The 27,722-nt window shown below is 36.3% G+C and overlaps 1 protein-coding gene across 1 annotated transcript; it reads left to right on the forward strand.

The window, feature by feature from the left end:
• The first annotated feature begins 9,233 nt into the window (after positions 1-9,233).
• On the forward strand, positions 9,234-10,891 carry LOC142532863 (3-ketoacyl-CoA synthase 5-like). The gene has a single exon (XM_075639390.1). The coding sequence runs from the start codon at positions 9,238-9,240 to the stop codon at positions 10,771-10,773; it is 1,536 nt and encodes a 511-aa protein (XP_075495505.1). The 5' UTR covers positions 9,234-9,237; the 3' UTR covers positions 10,774-10,891.
• Positions 10,892-27,722: the final 16,831 nt, after the last annotated feature.

Consider the following 27,722-nt stretch of genomic DNA (forward strand, 5'->3'; position numbering starts at 1 on the left):
GATTATTTGAGTTACGATAATAATGATTTATAATGTATATGAATTTCCGAATTTGGATTATAGTTTATTACTACGAATTTTGAGAAAAATAATCAAATAGTTGAAATATTTGAGAATTATGTTGCATTTATTATTAGGCTTCTATTGCTATTTTTCTAGTTAGAATTACTGAAAATTGATTAATTATGATATTTGGAAAATAATTTTTTGTTGAAATTTTTTGGGATGCTTGGATTTTTTAAGTTAGGTAACTCAGGGAATGAAAACAAATATCGAGTTATTTTTAAACCAAAAGAACAAACATCGACAAATAAGGGGCATACATTAATTACAGTCTAGGGGTGAGGAAAATATCGGTTTCAACCAACATAACCAACCGAATTGAATTAATTTGAAAAATCGTTTCGATTTATTCGGAAGTTCGTTTTTAATTTTTACAAATATTTGTTATTATGTTTAATATAAAAATTCGATTGACCTAACAAACAGATCGTTTATAAAAAATTAATATTATTAGTTTTCTAATAAGTTTATAAAGATAAATAATGTAAATTTCTAATAAAATTTTATCAGACGATAAAACTAGACTTAAAAATATTTTTTTAATAAATAAAATTTAAAGTTATTTAAAAATGGTAACTCCAACACTAGAATAATGATCTTCATTGGACTTCTCTAGATAGATTTTTCCATCCGTATTTTGATTTAGAAGTGGTAGCTCCAATACTAGAAGAACAGTCTTCATTGTACTTTTCTAGGTAGTTTTTTTTCCATTTTTTCTAAAATATTTTTTGTTCTACTTTTTCAACTTTTCTGTTTTTCTCTTTTTGGTCAAATTTCTAAGTCACTTTTTCGCATTGGACAAGATCATGGAATACACGAACATCCTCAACTACTTGATGACTTAGATTGAGCATAAACTAGACTCTAGTACTTGATTGAGAGTTTGAACAACAACTGAGAGCACATCATGAAATAGTCATCACTGTACAGATTTTACACAAAATATGATGAATGTTATATGCAAAATTCTAGCATCTTATAAAAGTACATGCATATAATGTGTTGTCACAGGTGTTGCAACACCCACAACGACACGCGAAAGTGCCCATTATGTACACAAGTTGACAGACTTCCGAAGTTTGGATAACCTCTCAAAATCCAAATGTTTTGTGAAAATAGTAACCAGTTGGTTCAAAGTTCCAACAAATTCAATTCAAATTATATCATTCTCAACTAAATTTCGAATAAAATGATGTATAATTTCAATGTGTTTTGTTCGAGAGTGTTGTATTGAATTTTTTGAAATATCAATTTCACTTGAGTTATCACAATAAACAATCAAGGTCTCAACATGAAAACCATAATCCTCAACCATTTGATTCATTCACACAAGTTGTGAACAACAACTACCATGTGCCACATACTCAGATTCAACAGTAGACAAAGACACACGGTTTTATTTTCAACTATACAATTATACCAGATTATTTCCTAGATAGAAACACCATCCAGTTGTACTATTCTTATCATCTAGGTTATCAGTCCTGTCAGCTTCACTGAATCCACTAAATTGGTATTTGTTTCTTTGGTGTATCGCAAACCTAGATCAACAATCCCTGGAATATATCTCAGAATTCCTTTGACAGCCTTTAGGTTAGTGATATTAGGATTAACTTGATATCTATAACAAAACATACATTGAGCATTATATCAAGACGACTAGCATTCAAGTAAATAAGACTACCAATGATGTTTATGTACAGGGTGTTGTTAACACCTTTGACAACATCATCTCTAGACAGATTTTCATTAAAGCCCATAGGAGTTTTCATGTGTTTAGTGTTTTCATTTGAAAATTTATTGACCAAATTCTTAACATACTTGGATTGACACATAAATATATCATCATACAACTGTTTAATTTGCAAGCCAAAAAAGAAGCTAATTCTCTTACCATGCTCATCTCGATGTGGAAGATATACACTTGACAAAATCATCAACAATCATCAACAATCTTTTGTGAAGAAGCACCAAAATAATGTCATCCACATAAACTTGACAAATCAGAATATCATGCTTTAACATTTGAATATTTATCAACTTCACTTTGTTTGATGTCAATGTTAAGCAAATATTATGTCAACCTACCATACCATGCTCGTTGAGCCTATTTCAGTCGATAAAGAGCTTTTTTTAGCTTGTAAACATGGTCCAAGTGATGCGGATATTCAAATCATTTTGGTTGACATAGTTAACCTTCATTATTCAAGATTTCATTCAACTCCACATCCATTTGATATAATTTAATTCCCATATGATATGTAATGGCAAGCAACAGTCGGACATACTTAATTTGGACACAATGAGCAAATGTTTCATTAAAAGCCACCTTTCAACTTCTGAATACCTTTGAGCAATCAACCGTACTTTGTTTCTAACAACATTGCCTGATTCATCATTCTTGTTCTTAAAAATCCATTTAGTTCTAATTACATTAGTATTTTCAGATATTAAAACTAAATCTCACACATCATTGCGGAAAAATTATTCAAGTTCTTCATACATAGCATTGATACAAAATTCATCTTTTAATGCGTCGTTAATATTTTTTTGTTCAACACGTGACACCAAGAAACAGTGACTTACCTGGGAGTACACGGAACTCGTGCATACTAAACTAATCAATTTTTGATAGTCCACTTTATCATTTCTTCTAGTTTTCATGCCTCCATATACTTCTCCAATGATGGATGATTCTTCTGAATTTTTTTGGGAGTATCTTTTCCATCATGGATCACTATTATCATCATCATGTTCATCCCCTAATGTTTCTATCTCACTCAGAGGCAATGTTGTGTTGGGTGTTGCAACATCTAGCTCAACATCTACTCTGACCAGTGACTCAGATGTATCAAATAGCCCATCTACATCATCCTCGAGTGTCTTACCTGCCTGATCAGCAAAATCATCAAACACAACATTAATGGATTCAATGTTTTTTATACTTCTAAAATTAAACATTTGATATGCACACCTATTGGTAGGATATCCAAAAAAAACAATTGTTGGTTTTAGAATCAAACTGGTGTGCTGTCGTTGAGCCACCAAACTTAAATTCATACTCTCTCAGTAAAATGAGTGTAATGGTGAGTAGGGTGGAATCCACAGGGAACGGAAGATGATTTCTTTTGAGGAAAAAAAAATAACACGAGGGTTTTGTTGGATAAGAACAAAATAAAATATTAAAACTAAAATTAAAAACAATAAAAATAACAAATCTAAACGATAATTAAATTACCAAACTCTGATTCAAGGGAATTTTCACTATTCAATTGTGTCACTGTTCATCGGATAACATATTATTTATTCATGCAGTTACAAGTAATTTACCTTAAAATTATAAAGAGAACTGCTAAAATCCTTATGTATTCTTAATTTAATTGACCAAACCCAGCATCCATTCAAAACTTATCAATAACTAACTGGGCACGATAGCGTTACATATTAATTAAAAATAGCATGCATTTTCGTTTTGTGAAAACAGAAAATCCTAAAATCTAACAATCGAGATAACTGCAATTGCTAGATCGATTTTCGTTGATTTATTTAGGTTAAATATGTTATGATAGCACAACACATCTAATCTATCACTACTCATGTACCAATTGTTCATGACAATTACGGATCACTGAATTCATGGATACCAGTAAAAATTATATATCGAATTAAATTTTCAGATTAACCGAGATACAACTTTCATAGAATTAAATATAAATCAATAAATACTTGAACAAAACATAAATATTAAATTAAAGCCCAAAAATCCTCAAAGATAAATTGAAATAGAAAAAATATCTCTTGAATCAGAAATAAAAATTAGCCTAGATTTGTGGAGAGAAGATGAAAAATTCATACGCCTTCTTCTTGTTCTTCACGTTGAAGAGGTAGAGGGAGAAGAGAGAAATATATTCTTTGATTGTGTGCCTCTTTCTTTTTGTACGTATAGTGCTTATTGGGTCAAGGAGAAAAGCCCACCAAAATTAAGTAAAACCTAATGTACACAAAATCATATCAAAGATATTATCTTTATTTCTCCCAATAATAAAAATATATCTCCAATTATTTTTCACTACTCAAATACCATAATTAAGAGTCTAAAATCTGATATTATCTTTGTAATTTTCGGACTTCAAATTTAGTTGTGCAGGCAGCTGAAGAATAGTCAAAAGACATGATCATGCCTTGTGGAAAGATCATTTCTGAATTTTTCTGCTTCAAGTTTTCCACTAAGATCATATCGGCAACTTTAATTGTGATATAAAATCACCGTTTTTAGCCCATATTTATTACAAGAGCAGAAAACTTCCTCCTACAATAAAATCACAAAGAAATGTGTCAATTAAGCACGTTAGAAGTGGTAACAATGGTAGATACAAAACAAAAATGCAAATTAGTAGAGTCTATCACAAACTTAGCAAGATGATCTCAGTCATTCAACACATAGCATACACATCCAAAGACATGAAAATAGTTAAAGTTTGACCTATTTCCCATGATAATTTCATAGGAAGTCACAGTAGAACCATTTCTTAAATACACACGATTTGAGACATGACATGATGTGTTTAAGGACTCGGCCCAATAACGTCTTGAAATATTTTTAGAACTCATCATGACTCTAGCCATCTCTTGCAAGGTTCGATTCTTTCTCTCAGTTATTCCATTATATTGAGGAGTCTTTGATGATGAAAATTCATGAGTTATGCCCTTCTTATCAACCAAAGATGCAAAATTTGGATTCTCATGAAACTCATTATCATGGTCTGTTATAATATTATCAACCCTCAAATTATGTAGATTAGTAATAATTGCATGTAATTTCTTAAAAGCATCAAATGTATCTGATTTGTCTCTAAGAAAGTCACTCATGTAAAACGAGAAAAATCATCAACACAAACAAATGAATACTTCTTACCACCCAAACTTTCCATTTTCTTTGGACCCATAAGATTCATGTGTAAAAGTTCAGGATATCGTGTTGTCCTAAAGTATTGCAACACTTGTGCGGAACATGAATTCACTTACCTTTTTGGCGTGATCCACAAATATATTGCAGTTCATGAACTTAAATTGGGCATACCTCGTACAACATCATACTTACTAAGGGTCTTCCATGTTTTGAGCTTAAAATATTCCTTTCAGTTTCAAATTGGGCCATTTCATAGCTCAATATTTTCTTTGCCAGATCGGTGGCTGAACGAGATACCTTAAAATAAAAGTTCAACATGTCAAATCAGTTCAACCGGATTGTCGGACCGAAACACTGTTATATTATATAAAATAATATATTTTAAATTCTATATAAATTAAATTTGTATATAAATAATAATAATAATAATATTTACCAAGATTTAATATGTAAATGAGATACATATAATCAAATATTAAATGTAATTACGTATATATTTTAAACAAAAAAATTACAAATTAAATAAGATCTAATACTACTAAAATAATATTTTTTTTAAAGTTCAAAATCCAAACAATCATATACATTTATATAATCAAAAAATTTAATAATTTAAACATAAAAAAATTAAATTCTAAAAAAAAAATAGTGAACCAGTTCGACCAATTCAACCGGTTCTTGACCAATTTTGACCGTTAAAATGTTTTTAAATATGATTCGGAAAAGACCAGTGACGGCCGGTTCGGTTTTGAGAACATGGTCATAGCTAATCTTACCCAAAAAAAATCATGTGCACATAACATGACATTTTGAATATTTTATAATTTTATCAATCTTGCTCGAGAAAAATATGAACATTGACATTATTCGATATAGCAGCTTTGTTGTCTTATAATTATAGTTGATGGGGTAGGTGAGCATTTGATTATTGGTCATGAGTTTGATTTTTCTAACAAATACTTTTTTGGGCGTGTCTATCACATAAAGTTTGCCTAGTGCTATTTACCCGACTAACATGACTTGTAGACTATTATATTAGTAATTTTTACCCAATGTATACAAAAAAATAATGATTGCGAGTTCCATTGTCATATATACATACATATAAGCTTTGATAATCTGAGCATCACACTGAGGAGACTTGATAAATCGGGTTTTGATGGAAGCTTTTTTAAAAAATTTAAAAATCGGGTTTTTAGTAATAAAAAGGATTATTTTTTTAAGAAAAATAAATCATTTATATAATTTTTATATATAATATTTTTATTCAATTTTCTCAAATATATAAATATATATTAGATTTAACTGATAATAAAGATTTTGATAAATGGTATTTTGTAAAAAAAAAAAATTATAAAAGACTTAAAATTTGAAAGTAATATAAATTTAATCGTAAAAATAATTGAATGTTGTTAACACTAAAATCCCATGAAATCTAATTCAATTACAAATTTTGTAAGGGCACTTAGTTAAATGAAATCTAACAAAATCTCATCAAATGTCAATCTTATTTTAAAATCTCATTTTTCCAAGTACTAATAATTCCAAATCCCATCAAATTCAATGTTGTCAAAAGCACTGTTAAGGTCTTGCCTATTTAACAATTTTTTTAAAAAAAAATGACATATTTATTAAAATAGTTAAAGTTCTAAGTGAGGAAAAAGGGTGGGCAGGGGTCCGGTTTTTCGGGTTTTGGAGAGTTATGATTTTGTACCCGATTCTTTCTTGTAGTGTTTTTACTATCCGAACTCTACCCGACTCTGATAACTACCCGACTAGTCTGACACCCGATAGTGTCGGGTTCGGGTATTAACCTCTTTTTGATAAGAAAAACTTAGGTTTTCTCATCTTGTGACTACAAAAAAAATATATCAAGAAAAAATAGGCTTATCAAAATAATCATATCTAATTTTCATACCAAATTAAACAAGAAAAATCAATATTTGAAAATATTAAAATAAGTAGTAATAATTTAAAAATATTTTGCCAAAAAAATATGTAAATCGAGGTATCAAGCATGCATACTAATTAGAGACATATATATTTCTCCATGCCCGCTTCATTTGAATCCCTATTTAAACTTCATTTAGTTTTGTATGTTTTGTCTATTTCATCGGTGTTTCAATTCGGTCATAGTTAGTGGGGGAAGCATGAGGCATTTGTCATCTATGTTTAATGGGCATTTGTCATCTATATTTAATAGGCTTGCAAGATCACTTAGGAGAAGAAAAAAAAATAGACAGACTGTTTTTCTTTGTCATTCAATGCCAAGTCTATAAAAAAATTTTAAGGAAAAAATTAATCGGGTTTTCGGGTACCCGACGAGTAATTCGAGTAGACATTTCCTACCAGAACCCGACCATACTAAATATAGCACCCCCGATGAATTACCCTAAAAATGCACTCAATCATGTTCGGGTGGGGTGACCAATCCGACTGCCCACCCCCAGTGAGGAACACATGTTTTTAGTCAAATAGAAGTCATTTAGTCAAAATTTTACCCGAATAAACCAGAAGTCTTGTTTTTTAATTGTCAACTCAATTCGATCACCACTGTTTTCATGAAGAATGATCCATCCAATCCCATTGAAGGCTGGAAGAAGCCTTCAAGCAACGAGGTGGATGGATTGCCTTCATTCCATCGCTTTCATTTTCAATTTTCACTCTAGAACGTAGGGACCTGGCTCCCTAAAATAATTGGTGCAGGTGCCCCCAAAGAACTCATTACTACAGCACTAATTAATGCTTTGCAAAATACCAGCTCAAGAACAGTGAGAATCTAACCACTTTTATTTAATTCTTGGAAATTAAATCTCATTACATTTAATGTCATAAAAACAGTTAAAATTATAATATCCCATTTTTCAGAATCTAACCACTTTTATTTAATTTTTGGAAATTAAATCTCATTACATTTAATGTCATAAAAAGAGTTAAAATTATAATTTCCCATTTTTTATTATCATTTTCCCAGTTTTGATACATATTATTATTGACATCAAAAATCAAGGTAAACTGTCTTAACTTTGCGTTAGGCAACTGGCAACGGGGCTTGCTTCACCTTTTCATTTATTGCCAACAATATCTACACACACACACACACATATATATATATATATATGTATATATGTGTATATATATATATATATATGTGTATATATATGGTGATGAAAGAATTCACAGGAAGAAACATGAAGACGAGATAAGCTTAGCATTTAAAGCAAAGATGGTCCACTAAACTAATATCGGGATGCTATTTAATTTCTCTAGTCTGAATTATTCATGAAATTAACTCACGTAAATTTCGTCTAGTACGGCTGTCTGCTGCTATAATATCCAGGTTCTTGAAACTTTTTTGTTGGGTTAAAAATAGCGAAGGAGTTAATCTATTCACTTAGGATTTTGTCTAAAAGTTGGTGGTAGAATTGGGAGGAAAAAAAAGGAGTTCATATTATTATTATTTTTTTAAATAAGGCCAACTAAAAAAAAATTGGCCTTACTATAAAATCAAATTTCGACTGATAAAATTCTCAAATTCTTGTGTGTGTATTTACATCAAAGTATAAAAATGTTACAGTCGTCTCTTGATATTGAAACCATTGATCAAGGTCACACTAGGCCTAGTCTTGTAAATGCACGTCAACGACCAACGAACGACCAATCTGTCTTTTAATAAAGAACGATTGATCGATTAATATAATAGTAAATGATTTTCTTTCGAGGAAGTAAATATTAGATTTTAGATTTAATATGGACAATTTTATCTGGACAAGCAAACAACTTGACCTCATGTAAGAATACAAATTTTTTTTTTTTTTTTGACAAATACAAATTTTATTTTAATATTTGAAAAATGGATCGAGTCAAGATTATTTTTAAAAAAGTTTTTATTTAATTTTTTAAATTTATTTCATTACCATTAATCCAATCATTCTAATAATTTTATGTTTCCATTTCTCGAAAATCAAACTCAAGGCGCATACAAATACAAGTATATGTGTATATATATCGAATATTTGATAACAATAAAATTCATAAAATAAGTATTCTTCATTAATTCAACCTAATATAAATGAGATTAGGCATCGATAAATAAACTTTACATGAACGTAATAACTTACAAACAACGCTGTCAACGAAAATCATCAAGCTTTGTGTGATTTAGTAGAAAAAGTTTGTATGATGATTCAAACGAGTGTAGTATAAAATTCCACGTGGGATCGCTGGTTCAAAGTGGGTCTGTCTATTTAAATCCCACGTTTCCGATGCAAGCACCCAGCTCAAAATCAAACACGCAGCGACCAAGAAAAATGGCTGCCAAGAGTCCACAATTCTCCCAGTCAGTTAAACTCAAGTACGTGAAACTTGGCTACCAATACCTCGCAAGTCACATGCTTGCCTGCTCCCTCATCCCTATAATCATCACTCTTTCGGTAATACTCCTCCAAACGGGCCCTGAAGAAATCTATCAGCTATGGAGTTCCATGCGGTTCACCTTTGTTCAGACCATTTGTTTCTCATTCCTCGCTGTTTATGCTTCCACTGTCTTCTTCATGACGCGGCCTCGGACAGTGTATCTGGTCGATTTCGCGCTTTTCAAGCCTCCACAGAGCATGCGAGTCTCGTTTGCAGGATTCATGGAGCATGCGAGGTTGGGCCTGTTCACTGAACCTAAGAGTGTTCATTTCCAGATGAAGATTCTCGAACGGTCGGGTCTTGGAGAGCAAACCTGTTTGCCGCCTGCGGTTCATTACATACCTCCGTGTCCGAATATGGCGCTTGCTAGAGAAGAAGCCGAGTTTGTCATCTTCTCCTGCGTGGATACATTGTTTAAGAATACAGGGATCAAGCCGAAGGATGTTGATTTCTTGATCTTGAATTGCAGCCTTTTCTCGCCGACACCTTCTTTAACAGCTATGGTGATTAACAAATACAAGATGAGAAGCAATATTAAGAGCTTCAACTTGTCTGGAATGGGGTGCAGCGCTGGTCTGATTTCAATTGATTTAGCGAAAGATCTTCTGCAACAGTATCCCAATTCAAACGCGGTGGTTATAAGCACAGAAATCCTCACCCCTAATGTTTACAAAGGGAAAGAAAGAGCGATGCTCCTCCCCAACTGCTTGTTTAGAATGGGCGGCGCCGCCATACTGCTGTCGAACAGATGGTCGGATCGGCGCCGCGCGAAGTATCGCCTCTCCCATGTTGTGAGAACCCACAAAGGAGCAGATGATGCATCATACAGATGTGTATCGCAAGAGGAAGATTCAGAAGGAAATGTAGGGATAATGTTAAACATCGAACTAATGAGGATCGCCGGTGAAGCCTTGAAGTCCAATATAACAACGATCGGCCCTCTGGTTCTTCCTGCATCGGAGCAAATTCTGTTCGCGATCTCACTCATCAGAAGAAAACTCTTCGAATCAAAACTGAAGCCATATATTCCAGATTTCAAGAAAGCTTTCGAGCACTTCTGTATACACGCCGGAGGAAGAGCGGTGATCGACGAACTACAGAAAAGCTTACAGCTCACGGCGGAGCAGGTGGAGGCTTCAAGAATGACTCTGCACAGGTTTGGAAACACTTCTTCTTCCTCACTCTGGTACGAACTAAGTTACATAGAATCGAAAGAGAGGATGAAGAAAGGAGATAGGGTTTGGCAGATCGCCTTTGGAAGCGGATTTAAGTGCAACAGCGCCGTCTGGAAATGTAACCGGACGATCGAGAAACCGGCGACCGGAGCATGGGCCGATTGTATTGATAAGTACCCAGTTCATATCCCGGAAGTGGTGAAGCTCTAAATTTGGAAATAATTTCAGATTTCTCATTAAATATTTCCACAGATCAAGATTTAATTTACTCTGTGGGGTGTGAAATTATTGAGTTCTTTCTTTTAGAATTAAAAATAATAATTTATTTCTCCTCAATTTTTACGTAAATAGAAGATTCATGAATCAAGTTGCCAATTTTCATTATACTCCTTCCGTCTCATTCATTCATGTCTATGTCTGTTTTCAGACATATTAAGAAATTGTTTGGAAAGATAAATTTTTTAAAATAGTTTACCATTTTAGTCTTTTTTATTGAAATTTTACTAGTAAATGATATTAAATACGGGTAGATTGATAAAAGAATCGGGAAAATAATATTTAATATAGAAATTGAATTTTATAATTGAGATCGATGAAAAAAGAAATTCAGTATAAATGAATTATACGAAGAGAATATTTAATTTGAGTTAGGAAATGAAGAAGATAACAGTAAAGAGAAAACGTGTTTATGGGGAAGAAGATGAATTCACTGTATATCCAAAAGAATCAGTACAAACGTATTTATATACAATTGGAAAGAATAAAAATAAAATGAATAAAAGTGGAATAAGTTCCCAATTTGTTATAACGCCATAACAGAAAACATCTCCCCTATCTTCCAGAAGTATCCCAAGATTGAGATCCTCTATGATCAAGTGCAGGACATCACTTGACTTCCCCCCGCAAGCTCAGCAGGGGATTTAAATCAATGCTGAGCTTGTGTCGTAACCAATGAAAGGTAACCGAGGATAATGGTTTAGTTAGAATGTCTGCTGTTTGATCAACCGAGGGCACATGTTGAACATTTAGACTTTTAGATAGAACCTTCTCGCGTACAAAATATAGATCAAGTTCAATGTGCTTGGATTTGGAGTGAAGCACAGGATTGGCACTGAGAGATATAGTACTAAGATTATCACACCATAAGATTGGAGATTTGTGCAGAGGAATGTGCAATTCAATGAGCAGAGACTTGAGCCATATTAATTCAGAGGTGGCATTTGCTAGGCTGCGATATTCAGCCTCTGTACTGGAACGGGATACAACGGGCTGTTTCTTAGAACACCAAGTAATAGGAGAGCGTCCTAAAAACCAGCAGAAGCCCGAGGTAGAGCGACGATCGTCTGGATCATTGGCCCAATCTGCATCACAGTAACCTGAGAGAGATAGGTGTGAAGAAGCAGTAAGCTGGAGTCCGAAGTTGATCGTGCCATTTAAGTAACGGAGAATTCGCTTGACGGCCTTCCAATGCAGATGAAGAGGAGCTTGCATGAATTGGCACACTTTATTCACACTATAAGAAATATCTGGGCGTGTAATGGTCAAATATTGGAGAGCACCCACGGTACTCCTATAAAGTGTGACATTGTCAAAGATATCCCCTTCTCGAGAAGATAGTTTGAGACCAGATACCATTGGAGTTGGAAGAGGTTTGGCATTATCCATTTTGGTTCGAGCAAGGAGATCATGGATGTACTTACTTTGGGACATAACCATGATGTCCTTTGTTGGCCGAGAGACCTCAATGCCCAAAAAATAGGAAAGCTCACCCAAGTGCTTTAAGGAGAATTTGGCATGCAGCCGAGAAATAAGATCCTGAATTTGCAGATTATCGCTTCCTGTTATAATAATGTCATCAACGTAGACAAGCACATAAATTATGTAAGATGATGTATATCGAATAAACAAAGATGCATCTGCCTTGGATTGAACAAAACCAGAGATCTGAAGGACGCTTTTGAGTTTATCAAACCAAGCACGTGGTGCTTGTTTGAGGCCATATATGGCTTTATTGAGACGGCACACAAGCGGTAATCCAGATTGAAGACGCTCAAACCCAGGAGGCTGCTGCATAAAAATTGTTTCTTGAAAATGTCCATTAAGGAAGGCATTGTTGACATCTAATTGTTTTAAAGACCATCGCTTAGATAGGGCAATAGTAAGAACAATCCGAATCGTTGTTGGCTTAATGACAGGGCTAAATGTTTCAGTATAGTCAAGCCCAGCTGTTTGAGAGTAGCCTTTAGCTACAAGGCGGGCTTTATATCGAGCCACAGAACCATCAGCAAGAGTTTTGACTTTAAAGACCCATTTACAGCCAATAATTGAAGCATCAGTGGGGGCAGGAACCAAAGACCATGTCTGATTTTGAATCAGGGCATCATACTCAGATTTCATGGCATGATGCCATGTAGGGTGAGAGGGTGCTTCATGCAGAGCCCGAGGTTCATGAATATTGAGAAGTTGAGTAGCATAAACCTTAGGCTTATAAATGCCATCTTTGGACCGAGTAAGCATTGGATGGACATTCACAGGAGATGGTTCAGATGGTTGAGGGATAACAGAAGGAGAGGAAGGAGGATCAAAAGAGGTAGGAGCAGTAGTGTCAGTAGTTGCCGAGGGTGCGAGAAGCTGTGGTGAAATTTCTGCAGAGGGTGGAGAAATGGAGGGCAAATTAGCTTGTGGAATGGAAGGGAGAAAAAGAGAAGGAGAGGAGTGGCCAGTAGGAAAAGAGGGGGCTGATGAAGGGGATGCGAAAGGGAATGAAAGTTCATTAAACTTGACATGCCTGGAGACATAAATACGACCATCAGTACTTAGACACTTATATCCCTTATGATGAGGACTATATCCCAAAAAAGTGCAAGGTTGGGATCGGAACAAGTTTATGGGAGTTGTATGGTCTAAGATATGGAAAGCAACGACACCCGAATACTCGGAGAAATGAATAATCAGGAGTAGTCTTGGTTAGACTGGTAAGGGGGACTGCCCCATGTATTGCTGCGGTGGGAAGTCTATTTATGAGATAGACAGCCGTGGCAAAGGCATCATCCCAAAAACGGAGAGGCATGTGAGCATGAGCAAGAAAGGATAGACCCATATCAACAATGTGTCGGTGTTTTCTCTCAACGACTCCATTTTGTTCGGAGGTATGGGGGCAAGTACGACGATGTACAATGCCGAAGTGTTGAAAGAAAGAAACAAGAGGTCGAAATTCCCCTCCCCAATCAGTTTGTATGGCTTTAATTTTAGTGTCAAATTGAAGTTCAACTTGAGTTTTGAATTGAAGAAAAATACGAAACACCTCAGATTTAGTCTTGAGAAAGAAAATCCACGTAAATCTACTATAGGCATCAACAAAACTAATATAGTAGCGATACCCATTGGTGGATGTGGTGTGAGCCGGGCCCCATACATCGGAGTAAATCATTTGTAGTGGTTTAATATAGTTTGTAGTAGAGGAGTGAAACTGTAAACGATGACTTTTGCCAAGTTCACATGAGGAGCAGAAATTGAAATTTTCATTCCTTGAGAGAGGGACATTACAGTAGTGTAAGATTGTCTTTACAGTAGCTAAATTTGGGTGTCCTAATCTATTGTGCCAGTGATTAAGCGTGTGAGGCGTTGATGTGGGAGGACCCTGGGGCACTTGATTGGAAGAGAGATGAACTGAAGAAGGCTGATCTACAAAGCAAGCTGGTGTAGGAGATGAGAGAGGGACAGATTTTCCAAGAGAAAATCGATAGAGTCCCTCATGCAACATGCCTTTGAGGAGTAGTTTCTCTGTTGTGCGATCCTTCACAGCACAAAAAGTAGGGTGAAATTCAAAGAAAACACTATTGTCTGTAGCAAATTTGCTAACACTGATTAAATTTTTGGTGATAAGAGGAACTCGAAGGAGTCTATTGAGATGAAGAGCACGAGATGATAAAGACGAAAAGAAACGAGAATTTCCAATGTGTTCCATCTCCCATGTGAATTTTACCTCCACCGCTGTACTCAGATCCAAAAGATAGATTGGAGATGTCATTTGTGACATGATGTGCAGCACCAGAATCTGGAAACCACCATTCATCAGGGACAACCTCAGATTGTGTCATGGCCGCAGCAGCTGTAGGATTTTGATGGAGGAACGGACGAGCAGGTTGAGCTGCAGCAGCTGTAGGATTTTGATTGAACACATGCTGATGTTGCTTGTGAGAAGGGACAAATTCCTTGTCAAATCTGTAGTAGCATTTCTCAGCTACATGACCAATGTTGCCACATATTTGACATGTAGGACGATTGTTGGTGTTTCCGGACCAACTCTTTCTGCCACCGCGATGAGATCGTCCATAACCACGACCTCTTCGATTGAACTGTCCCTGTGAGTGAGAGTAGTTGTGATTCTTTGATTGAGATGCAGTGGTGTAGTTGACTGTGGGTGGTGTTCCTTCAGCATTAATTGTGTAGGACTCAATACGGCCTTCATGTGAGAGTAGTAGAGCTCCCACTTCGGAAGATGACATCGCTTCAATACGGGATGTCACATGTACCACAACCGAATCATATTCCATCCCTACTCCTCCAAGGATGTTGAGTATCTGGTCGTCTTCAGAAATTAAATGGCCACAAGATGCTAAAGTATCCACAATACTCTTCATTTTGCTAAGGTAATCCTTCATGCTGAGATTACCCTTCTTCAAAGTCTGCAATTGAAGCTTGTATTGCATTATACGAGCTTTGGATCGAGTAGCAAAGAGAGTGGAGATCCTTTTCCAGATATGAGCTGATGTGTGGCAGCCAACCATTTGACCTTGAACTCCTTCAGTCATGGAGGCTAACAGGAATGAGAAGAGAAGTTGATCTTGTCTATGCCATGAGACATATGCCGGATTCAGGCCTTCCAAAGGATCATCACCGAGAATGATTTTGGGTGGAGCGGAAGACGATTCATCAATGAAAGACTCAAGACTCAGACCACGAATGCCAGCCAGAATTTGAAGATTCCAGAGCAAAAAATTCTCATCACTGAGCTTGACGGAATTGATCTGATTTGCTGGGTTTATCGTTAAAGGGTTGGTGGAAGGATTAGAGAACACGGCAGAACTTGACCCAAGGTTTGAAGAGGCTTCCGCCATGTGGCTCTGATACCAAGTTAGGAAATGAAAAAGATAACAGTAAAGAGAAAACGTGTTCATGGGGAAGAAGATGAATTCACTATATATCCAAAAGAATCAGTACAAACTTATTTATATACCATTGGAAAGAATAAAAATAAAATGAATAAAAGTGAAATAAGTTCCCAATTTGTTATAACGCCATAACAGAAAACATCTCTCCTATCTTCCAGAAGTATCCCAAGATTGAGATCCTCTATGATCAAGTGCAGGACATCACTTGACTTCCCCCCGCAAGCTCAGCAGGGGATTTAAATCAATGCTGAGCTTGTGTCGTAACCAATGAAAGGTAACCGAGGATAATGGTTTAGTTAGAATGTCTGCTGTTTGATCAACCGAGGGCACATGTTGAACATTTAGACTTTTAGATAGAACCTTCTCGCGTACAAAATATAGATCAAGTTCAATGTGCTTGGATTTGGAGTGAAGCACAGGATTGGCACTGAGAGATATAGTACTAAGATTATCACACCATAAGATTGGAGATTTGTGCAGAGGAATGTGCAATTCAATGAGCAGAGACTTGAGCCATATTAATTCAGAGGTGGCATTTGCTAGGCTGCGATATTCAGCCTCTGTACTGGAACGGGATACAACGGGCTGTTTCTTAGAACACCAAGTAATAGGAGAGCGTCCTAAAAACCAGCAGAAGCCCGAGGTAGAGCGACGATCGTCTGGATCATTGGCCCAATCTGCATCACAGTAACCTGAGAGAGATAGGTGTGAAGAAGCAGTAAGCTGGAGTCCGAAGTTGATCGTGCCATTTAAGTAACGGAGAATTCGCTTGACGGCCTTCCAATGCAGATGAAGAGGAGCTTGCATGAATTGGCACACTTTATTCACACTATAAGAAATATCTGGGCGTGTAATGGTCAAATATTGGAGAGCACCCACGGTACTCCTATAAAGTGTGACATTGTCAAAGATATCCCCTTCTCGAGAAGATAGTTTGAGACCAGATACCATTGGAGTTGGAAGAGGTTTGGCATTATCCATTTTGGTTCGAGCAAGGAGATCATGGATGTACTTACTTTGGGACATAACCATGATGTCCTTTGTTGGCCGAGAGACCTCAATGCCCAAAAAATAGGAAAGCTCACCCAAGTGCTTTAAGGAGAATTTGGCATGCAGCCGAGAAATAAGATCCTGAATTTGCAGATTATCGCTTCCTGTTATAATAATGTCATCAACGTAGACAAGCACATAAATTATGTAAGATGATGTATATCGAATAAACAAAGATGCATCTGCCTTGGATTGAACAAAACCAGAGATCTGAAGGACGCTTTTGAGTTTATCAAACCAAGCACGTGGTGCTTGTTTGAGGCCATATATGGCTTTATTGAGACGGCACACAAGCGGTAATCCAGATTGAAGACGCTCAAACCCAGGAGGCTGCTGCATAAAAATTGTTTCTTGAAAATGTCCATTAAGGAAGGCATTGTTGACATCTAATTGTTTTAAAGACCATCGCTTAGATAGGGCAATAGTAAGAACAATCCGAATCGTTGTTGGCTTAATGACAGGGCTAAATGTTTCAGTATAGTCAAGCCCAGCTGTTTGAGAGTAGCCTTTAGCTACAAGGCGGGCTTTATATCGAGCCACAGAACCATCAGCAAGAGTTTTGACTTTAAAGACCCATTTACAGCCAATAATTGAAGCATCAGTGGGGGCAGGAACCAAAGACCATGTCTGATTTTGAATCAGGGCATCATACTCAGATTTCATGGCATGATGCCATGTAGGGTGAGAGGGTGCTTCATGCAGAGCCCGAGGTTCATGAATATTGAGAAGTTGAGTAGCATAAACCTTAGGCTTATAAATGCCATCTTTGGACCGAGTAAGCATTGGATGGACATTCACAGGAGATGGTTCAGATGGTTGAGGGATAACAGAAGGAGAGGAAGGAGGATCAAAAGAGGTAGGAGCAGTAGTGTCAGTAGTTGCCGAGGGTGCGAGAAGCTGTGGTGAAATTTCTGCAGAGGGTGGAGAAATGGAGGGCAAATTAGCTTGTGGAATGGAAGGGAGAAAAAGAGAAGGAGAGGAGTGGCCAGTAGGAAAAGAGGGGGCTGATGAAGGGGATGCGAAAGGGAATGAAAGTTCATTAAACTTGACATGCCTGGAGACATAAATACGACCATCAGTACTTAGACACTTATATCCCTTATGATGAGGACTATATCCCAAAAAAGTGCAAGGTTGGGATCGGAACAAGTTTATGGGAGTTGTATGGTCTAAGATATGGAAAGCAACGACACCCGAATACTCGGAGAAATGAATAATCAGGAGTAGTCTTGGTTAGACTGGTAAGGGGGACTGCCCCATGTATTGCTGCGGTGGGAAGTCTATTTATGAGATAGACAGCCGTGGCAAAGGCATCATCCCAAAAACGGAGAGGCATGTGAGCATGAGCAAGAAAGGATAGACCCATATCAACAATGTGTCGGTGTTTTCTCTCAACGACTCCATTTTGTTCGGAGGTATGGGGGCAAGTACGACGATGTACAATGCCGAAGTGTTGAAAGAAAGAAACAAGAGGTCGAAATTCCCCTCCCCAATCAGTTTGTATGGCTTTAATTTTAGTGTCAAATTGAAGTTCAACTTGAGTTTTGAATTGAAGAAAAATACGAAACACCTCAGATTTAGTCTTGAGAAAGAAAATCCACGTAAATCTACTATAGGCATCAACAAAACTAATATAGTAGCGATACCCATTGGTGGATGTGGTGTGAGCCGGGCCCCATACATCGGAGTAAATCATTTGTAGTGGTTTAATATAGTTTGTAGTAGAGGAGTGAAACTGTAAACGATGACTTTTGCCAAGTTCACATGAGGAGCAGAAATTGAAATTTTCATTCCTTGAGAGAGGGACATTACAGTAGTGTAAGATTGTCTTTACAGTAGCTAAATTTGGGTGTCCTAATCTATTGTGCCAGTGATTAAGCGTGTGAGGCGTTGATGTGGGAGGACCCTGGGGCACTTGATTGGAAGAGAGATGAACTGAAGAAGGCTGATCTACAAAGCAAGCTGGTGTAGGAGATGAGAGAGGGACAGATTTTCCAAGAGAAAATCGATAGAGTCCCTCATGCAACATGCCTTTGAGGAGTAGTTTCTCTGTTGTGCGATCCTTCACAGCACAAAAAGTAGGGTGAAATTCAAAGAAAACACTATTGTCTGTAGCAAATTTGCTAACACTGATTAAATTTTTGGTGATAAGAGGAACTCGAAGGAGTCTATTGAGATGAAGAGCACGAGATGATAAAGACGAAAAGAAACGAGAATTTCCAATGTGTTCCATCTCCCATGTGAATTTTACCTCCACCGCTGTACTCAGATCCAAAAGATAGATTGGAGATGTCATTTGTGACATGATGTGCAGCACCAGAATCTGGAAACCACCATTCATCAGGGACAACCTCAGATTGTGTCATGGCCGCAGCAGCTGTAGGATTTTGATGGAGGAACGGACGAGCAGGTTGAGCTGCAGCAGCTGTAGGATTTTGATTGAACACATGCTGATGTTGCTTGTGAGAAGGGACAAATTCCTTGTCAAATCTGTAGTAGCATTTCTCAGCTACATGACCAATGTTGCCACATATTTGACATGTAGGACGATTGTTGGTGTTTCCGGACCAACTCTTTCTGCCACCGCGATGAGATCGTCCATAACCACGACCTCTTCGATTGAACTGTCCCTGTGAGTGAGAGTAGTTGTGATTCTTTGATTGAGATGCAGTGGTGTAGTTGACTGTGGGTGGTGTTCCTTCAGCATTAATTGTGTAGGACTCAATACGGCCTTCATGTGAGAGTAGTAGAGCTCCCACTTCGGAAGATGACATCGCTTCAATACGGGATGTCACATGTACCACAACCGAATCATATTCCATCCCTACTCCTCCAAGGATGTTGAGTATCTGGTCGTCTTCAGAAATTAAATGGCCACAAGATGCTAAAGTATCCACAATACTCTTTATTTTGCTAAGGTAATCCTTCATGCTGAGATTACCCTTCTTCAAAGTCTGCAATTGAAGCTTGTATTGCATTATACGAGCTTTGGATCGAGTAGCAAAGAGAGTGGAGATCCTTTTCCAGATATGAGCTGATGTGTGGCAGCCAACCATTTGACCTTGAACTCCTTCAGTCATGGAGGCTAACAGGAATGAGAAGAGAAGTTGATCTTGTCTATGCCATGAGACATATGCCGGATTCAGGCCTTCCAAAGGATCATCACCGAGAATGATTTTGGGTGGAGCGGAAGACGATTCATCAATGAAAGACTCAAGACTCAGACCACGAATGCCAGCCAGAATTTGAAGATTCCAGAGCAAAAAATTCTCATCACTGAGCTTGACGGAATTGATCTGATTTGCTGGGTTTATCGTTAAAGGGTTGGTGGAAGGATTAGAGAACACGGCAGAACTTGACCCAAGGTTTGAAGAGGCTTCCGCCATGTGGCTCTGATACCAAGTTAGGAAATGAAAAAGATAACAGTAAAGAGAAAACGTGTTCATGGGGAAGAAGATGAATTCACTATATATCCAAAAGAATCAGTACAAACGTATTTATATACCATTGGAAAGAATAAAAATAAAATGAATAAAAGTGAAATAAGTTCCCAATTTGTTATAACGCCATAACAGAAAACATCTCTCCTATCTTCCAGAAGTATCCCAAGATTGAGATCCTCTATGATCAAGTGCAGGACATCACTTGACTATTTGGAGTCGAAGCGTCTGTTTTTTTTAATTTTACCATTAGATTTTGGATTAGTTAAAATCAACGTGGCTTCTGAAGTTAAGGTCTTGAAATTCATTTATGTGCAACTGATATAAATAATTCAGTTGGCAGGAAAATAGTCGAATTCTTTGTTCCTGTAGAATTCAAATTTTGGTTTATTACATCATATTTTGTCGGAGTATTAACATGACACTGAAAAACATCAACAATATCTAATATTATATTAACGATACGAGGGGAATAAGATTAAAAGCAACAAAACTAACTTATTTTATTAAAATTAAATTTTGACTGTCTAATTAAAAGAACGAAAACTAAAATATGTCAATTTATTATACGAGTTTGATATTTGTTCCTTAAATTGATAATGGAGAAAATACGAATTCAAATCCAATTAGAAGCAATGATTAAATAATAATCTTCTAATCTAAACGAGTTGATAATTTCACGACCCATCAAATTACAGGCTGACCCACCTAATGAAGTTGGCCTTTCTAATAATGAGTTGTGAGTCTGCAGACTTTGCTAGCTCATTTTGACATTTATGGTGACCAATTATGGTTTTTTTTTTTAGAAAAAATTCAAAATTTGAAGTGTGAATTTATAAATGGGTGAGAATATTTTTACTATATTATATTACATTGTGTGGAAGCAATTAATAAGACTCAATTATTCGCATTTATATATTTCTTTGCTCTTTAAAACAGTAATTATTTTGTTCCATTAAGTATGAAAGCTTGTGGAGAAGTGTGTTAATTTTTTACATAATTTAGTTGTCTCGAAACAAATAAAAATTATATCAATGTACAAATATAATAATTATAAGATAAAATGCATAAATTTTATTTTTTCTAATATGGATAATGATAATGAAACGAAAATTTCGGTGCTGCATTGGTATCTGTATCTTTTAATTCACCCATGTATTTCTGAATACTTTTGATGTGTGAATTTATTTTTACTGATAAAAAAAAACACTATAATATAATTTGTACTCTAAAATAATTTTAGAAATTAAATTACTCGAGAACATTACAGATACTAATATAATTTAAACATATAATCACATATTGGCGAATCATAGAATATGTTAAAGATTTCATATTAGCTTAATTAAGTTTTTATGAATTATATATATATATATATATATATATACTTGGACAATTCTTCTCATTGAGTTATGTCTTGGACAATCATCCTCATTGAGTTAAGTTTTCTATAGTTAAAAAAGACGCAAGTCTATGATCTTAACTTGCTATTAGAGCTCAGATTTACCATTATATATTTGGATAGCTCTAATAAACCATTCACTAATGTCTTATAAATTTCACGTTTCAGCTGTTTATTCTTGAACGCAAAAATATGTATTAGATATCTCATATCATCGGTTGGATATATAGATATCCTTTACTTCCACTCACCATTCATAATTAGGAGATGATTGGACATGAATGGGAGCGATTCGAATGAGCTTTTTGTTGGTTAAGTAGGAGCTGGCAGTGAGAAGTTGGCAGTCTATTTTATTTAATGACTAATTTTAATATGGATTGGACTTGCTAATGAAGGTAACCCAACACGTCCACACGTACATTTAATAGAACTAATCCGTTAATTTATATATTTGTTAAATATTGCTTGTGTGATGTACGAATATTGCATGTGTGTCTACATCATAATTGTTAGATTAATACGATTGCTTTGAATGGAGAAGACTACTATTGATTTTTATTTTTTATTTTTTGGCTTATTTGGAAAATGGCAGAAGATTATACCAGTGGATAACAAACCTTCTACCAAAACCAACAAAAGTATATCTAATGGGAGTGATTGAAATCATTAAAAAAACTGAGTGTTCACTTTTCATTTTAAAAAAGAGTAGGTCTCTTGTGAGACGATCTCACGAATCTTTATCTGTGAGATGGGTCAACCCCACCGATATTCACAATAAAACGTAATACTCTTAGCATAAAAAGTAATAATTGTTCATGGATGACCCAAATAAGATATCTGTCTCATAAAATACGACCCATAAGACCGTCTCACACAAGTTTTTGCCTTTAAAAAATTTAGTTTGTGTGGGCCTTAACCCCAAATTATGTTGTTTCTTAATTTATTCAAAATTATAAATTTAGTCATATGGTGATTCTGATTCTTTAAAAGCGATTATGATATTTTGGTAAAGAAATGAAAATTTTTCATATTTTTATTTTATTTAAAATTAAGTTTTGAATGAATAGAAAGATCTTTTATTTAATAAGGATGATTTTTTGTTATTTTATTAAAAAAATTGTATAAGAATAACTTATTTATAAAATACTCTACTTTAAAAAAAATCAGTTTTATATTTTTATTTTCAAATACTACTCACTTCTTATTTGTTTTCATTTTTTCTTAATTTATAAATTTAATTAGTTCTAAAAAAGTACAATCTTTTAAAACACTCTCTTGGTCAAGCACATGTGTGAAAAAAATCAGTTTTACATTTTTTGACCATAATAGCAATTCGTTACCGTCTCTCATAATATCATATGTATGATCACTTCAATAATCATGCATAATGAAAGAAATCCTATCATTTAAACCAAAAACATATCCTTGATATTCATTAAAATTTATATATATCCAAAATCAACATATAAAGCACATTGTGATCATTTTACGATTGGACGTTGGTTTGTTCTCTAATCCAATACATATATGTTTGGCGCAAAATTAGAATAATGTTGTGTTTGGATGAAAAGATTTGATTTGGAGTTAGATATTTAATTTGAGTAAAGATAATGATCTGAAACGTGGATGGAAGATTTCAAATCCATCATAATCATCATTGTATTTACATAAGTTAAGAAGTAGGTTAATTTAAAAATAATTCAATTTAAATTAATCCAAATAATCAAATGAATTTTAAATTCATTCCATCCAAACACGACTTAAGAAAAATTATCTTTTTAGTCTTTTCTTGTATGTTTTCATATTTTGTCTTGTTATCGATCAATTTATGTAGACAATTTACTTTAAAACATTTGTATCAACGTGAGAGAATTTGATGTGTGGCATTTCATAATTTACGACGCCATGTTAGCACCCCAACAAAAATGATAAAATCGAAGGAAAATACAAATTAGTGAACTAAAACTATAATTGATCGATAAATGCATGAGACGAAATAGAAAACATACAAATCACAAAGAAAAAAAATATAATTTTCCCTTTCTAATTCGATATTCTAAAGCTTCTTGTATGTATTTATGTATTATTATATGTAACTTAAAGTGACACACCGTACATGATGTCACATCGGCTGTGTTCAAATAGGTATGTACAGTGGTCATCTTATTAAAACTATTTATGTGTGCATATATATATATATGTTGCAAACCCATCGTGTCTACCTCTTTGCCCACCAAAGAATTACATCCAATTTATAAGGGTCATTTCAATGGTGGGCACGGAGGTGAGGGCTTATCCACAAAGACACACACACACACACATATATATATTGTAGGACCGAACGCTGGTATCCACAAAAATAAATAAAATGCTTATCTAGTTTATCTTTGTTTTTTACTTTGTTGCACGAATTTAATTTCATCAGTTGATATGTATATCATGAACTGAACAAAATAACTGACATAAGACTTAGCTGACAATAACTGATAAATGACGAACTGAAATGCCAGTACTTAATATCTCCCGAGTTTGAAATAAAATGCTTGGGCCTCATGTCTCCCGGGATATAAAATAAGATGTCGGGGCCTCAAATCTCCCGGGTTTATGAGACAATATGCCGGGGCCTCAAATCTCCCGGGTAATTGATGTGGTGTTATAATGAGGTCATGAATCAGCATTAAATTCCCGCCGAAAAACGTTTCATATTCCGAGATGGATAAGACTGACGCCTCGATAACCGTATACGTCCTTTCGTATGCCTGGTACAATTTACGAGGCGCATCCTGGTCCTCCACGTGTGCCTAAATCAACGGCTGAGATCTTCCCCCACCGCCTATATATACTAGGCCTCCTATTTTGGAAAAAACACTTGCAAATTCAAAATCTCGGCGAAGCCCTTGCAAAATTTTTTCTCGAAGCTCTTCCGCGCAAGCTCCTCCAGCTTCGGTGAAACTCCGCCGCTGCAACCACCCATCTTTTCTTTAAAAAATCGTAAGTTATCTCTCCTAACCATGTCTAATTCTACTTCTTCTACTTATGGAGCCAATGCGCGAGGCTCTCCCAGTGATGAGTCCACCGCGCTGCGCTCCAACTCATCCTCATCTCCCCCTCGTCGTCGCCTCCTTTCCCAGTCTTCTCAAAAATCCAAAATTCTTCAAACCAAACCCTCTTTTTCAAAACCTTCTTCCTCGGGTACCTCCCGAGCTCCAAAACAGGATAAGGGCAAGGGTAAAGCCCGGGCGCCTGACCACCCTTCTTCTGAGGCTCCGGGAGTTCCTTGGTTTTTCTCAATGAGCAGCTCTTTGCGCTCGGGGGCGACCGAGGAACTCCGAACTTTGGGGTCTATTCCTTCTTCCTATTCCATTCTAATTCCCGGGGCTTTAAATAGGGCAAACAGCCCTCCCCAGGCTATACTACCTTTTTTCGAGACCAACTCAAAAATGGTCTTCGTTTCCCCCTCCCTCTTTTTAATGTTCAAGTCGCCGAGTTTTTTGGCGTGCCTGTCAATCAATTCCACCCTAACTCCTTCCGTATCATGGCCTCGGCCTATGTTTTGTTTAAAATGAATAATCTTCTTATCAGCCCTCTCATTCTCCATTATTACTTTTCTTGCCGGCTCGGGGATAATGCATTTTCCCTGACTGCCCGGCAAAGTGCACCAATTCCTTGATGACATCCCTTCCTCTCAGAAAGGGTGGAAAGGAAGATACTTTTTTATTCAACTTTCCGGTCCTCTCCCTTGTCTAACCGGGTTCCTTTCTTCCCTTCCCACTCAACCCTCCCTTCCCCAAGCCTACAAACTTGAAGAGCCCTTCCTCGTGAGTCAAACCCTGATGGAGGGCCAGAAATACTCCTCCTCTGTTGGGGACCCTTTGGACAGGGTGATTGACGAGGTTACTGGCTCGGGTACTCAGCCTGGTATACTTTCTTTCAAATCTGTCTATCAATTTTACTTTTACACATACTTTGCAATTTGTATTGACGTTTCTTTTCCTTATTTGTGTAGTTAGCTCGAGAATGCAGGAGGCCTTTGCGAAGAAATAGGCAGCTGAAAAGGCAGCCAAAGAGAAAAAGTTGGCAGCTCGGAAAGCTGCTCTAGAAAAGAAACAGGCCGAGGAGCAGGCAGGCCGGCAAGCTGGGTTGAACCGGGCGGAGGCCCAGCAAGAAGAGGTGACCCGGGATTCAACCCAGGAAGACCCTGAAGACCACGTACCCCTTACCCAGAGGAAGCGAAAGGCTATCACAAGCCCGGAGCTGGTTTTGGTTGAGAAGAACCAGGAGGGGGGTCAAGACTCCTCTCAAGCAACCCGGTCAGCCACTCCTCCCCCCGGGAACAATCCACCCAACAGCCTCCCCTCCTGGAGCAGCCTCCCCGAGCCCATATCCTGGATACGGGATCCTCGGCAAGGGGTTTGAAGATTTTTAAGCAGCTCCTCACTCCCGATGAAGAGGCTTGCTTGAAGAATTCCCGAGCCTCTGCCAAGCTCTTCGAGGGCTCAAATAAGCTTCTAGAGGTTAGCTCTCATATCTTTCCTTAGTCTTTTCTTGCTTTGATTGTTGATCATTGTTTATTCTTACTGCTATTTATTTTTAAACAGGCTGCTCACCTACTAATCTCGGCTTTCGAGGAGGTTGCCGGTGCTGCCACTACCTCTGGTAAGCGAGCCCGGTTCTTCCAAGATAATCAAGAGAGGCTACAAGAAGAGTTATCCCGGGCTCGAGCTTCTCACGAGGAGGAAGTGGCTAAACTGCGCGCAGCCCTGGACAAGGCCCAAGAAGACATTACTGAAGGCCTTGTCCGAGAGAAATTAAATATATATATTTTATTTAATATATATATATTAAATAAAAGAGTGGATGCTCATCTTATTAAAACTATATATTATATATATATATATATATATATATTTATATATACCATAGGAAATGTGATGAAATGATGCGGAAATGATATGGAATGATACGAAAATGAAACCAGAAAAATAATTCAGAATATAAAATAACTTAAAACAACGATGGTTCCATAGTGAAGGAAAACCACGAATATAGGAATTTAGATATGCAATAAAGTAAACTAAGATGGTTCCTTTATTGAGGAGATCCACAAATTGCAGAAATTAAAATTCTTTAAGGCCGTGGTTCCTCCAGTTTCTGATGCATATAAACCTTTAAGGGATCTATATACAGAGCATATTTTTGCAAAGAACTCCACGAATCTTTAACGAAATAGGCGGTTTAACCAGCCATAGATACAAAATATATATATTTATATCTAAGAATACCATAATTTAAAACAAGATTTTATTACTAACCTTCGGAATCAAATAACTTTACATAAATGGAAGGTACAAATCAAGAAGGGTTTCGGATTTCTGGGTAATGGTTAAAGGAATTTGGATCTGGGAATGAGGAGAGAGAGAGAGAGAGAGAGAGAGTGAAGGATAGAGAGAGAGGTATGGGTAGAGGGTGGTCAAGTTTTCGGTGTCTCAATACTGAGGTTATATCCCTTTTTATATACTTTTTTAGGGGTATTTTCGGAATTTTTTTTTAACACATGAAAATGTACATAACAATACAAATACACTTACAAATACAAATACAAATACAATGTCATACAATCTAATACAAATATTTATACACCACTATTTTCAAATATTGGTCCTTGGTCGTCTAGTCCAAGGAGGTCATCTTCTTCCAGGTTAAGCGAATCATCAGAGGATTCTGACTTTCTTGAAGGTCCTCGTGAGAATTTCATTAGTATAGTTTGCATTTCTTCAAGAGTTTTAGCCGCTGCAAGCATTGCCGTCATTTGGGATTTTTGTACCAGGAATTTTGTCTGTTTTCATGGTGGAATCCTATAAAGCGGTTTTTGAGTTGGGACTCTTGTATTTTTATCATTGGTAATCCAAGCTTGAACATTGGTGGCTGTAAGGCTTGGAGGAATTTTAAATTTGTCCCACCATTTGACCTTAAATCTTCTCTTAATTTGTAAAAATTTTTCGTCTGAAAATTCAACAGTCCAGGGAAGGACTCAAGGAAGATAAAATTTCATGCAAAAAAGGGCAAGAGGATGGAATCGTTTTTCTTCTGCAG

The sequence above is a fragment of the Primulina tabacum genome, chromosome 18 (genome assembly GCF_025594145.1).
Source record: "Primulina tabacum isolate GXHZ01 chromosome 18, ASM2559414v2, whole genome shotgun sequence".
Lineage (NCBI taxonomy): Eukaryota > Viridiplantae > Streptophyta > Magnoliopsida > Lamiales > Gesneriaceae > Primulina > Primulina tabacum.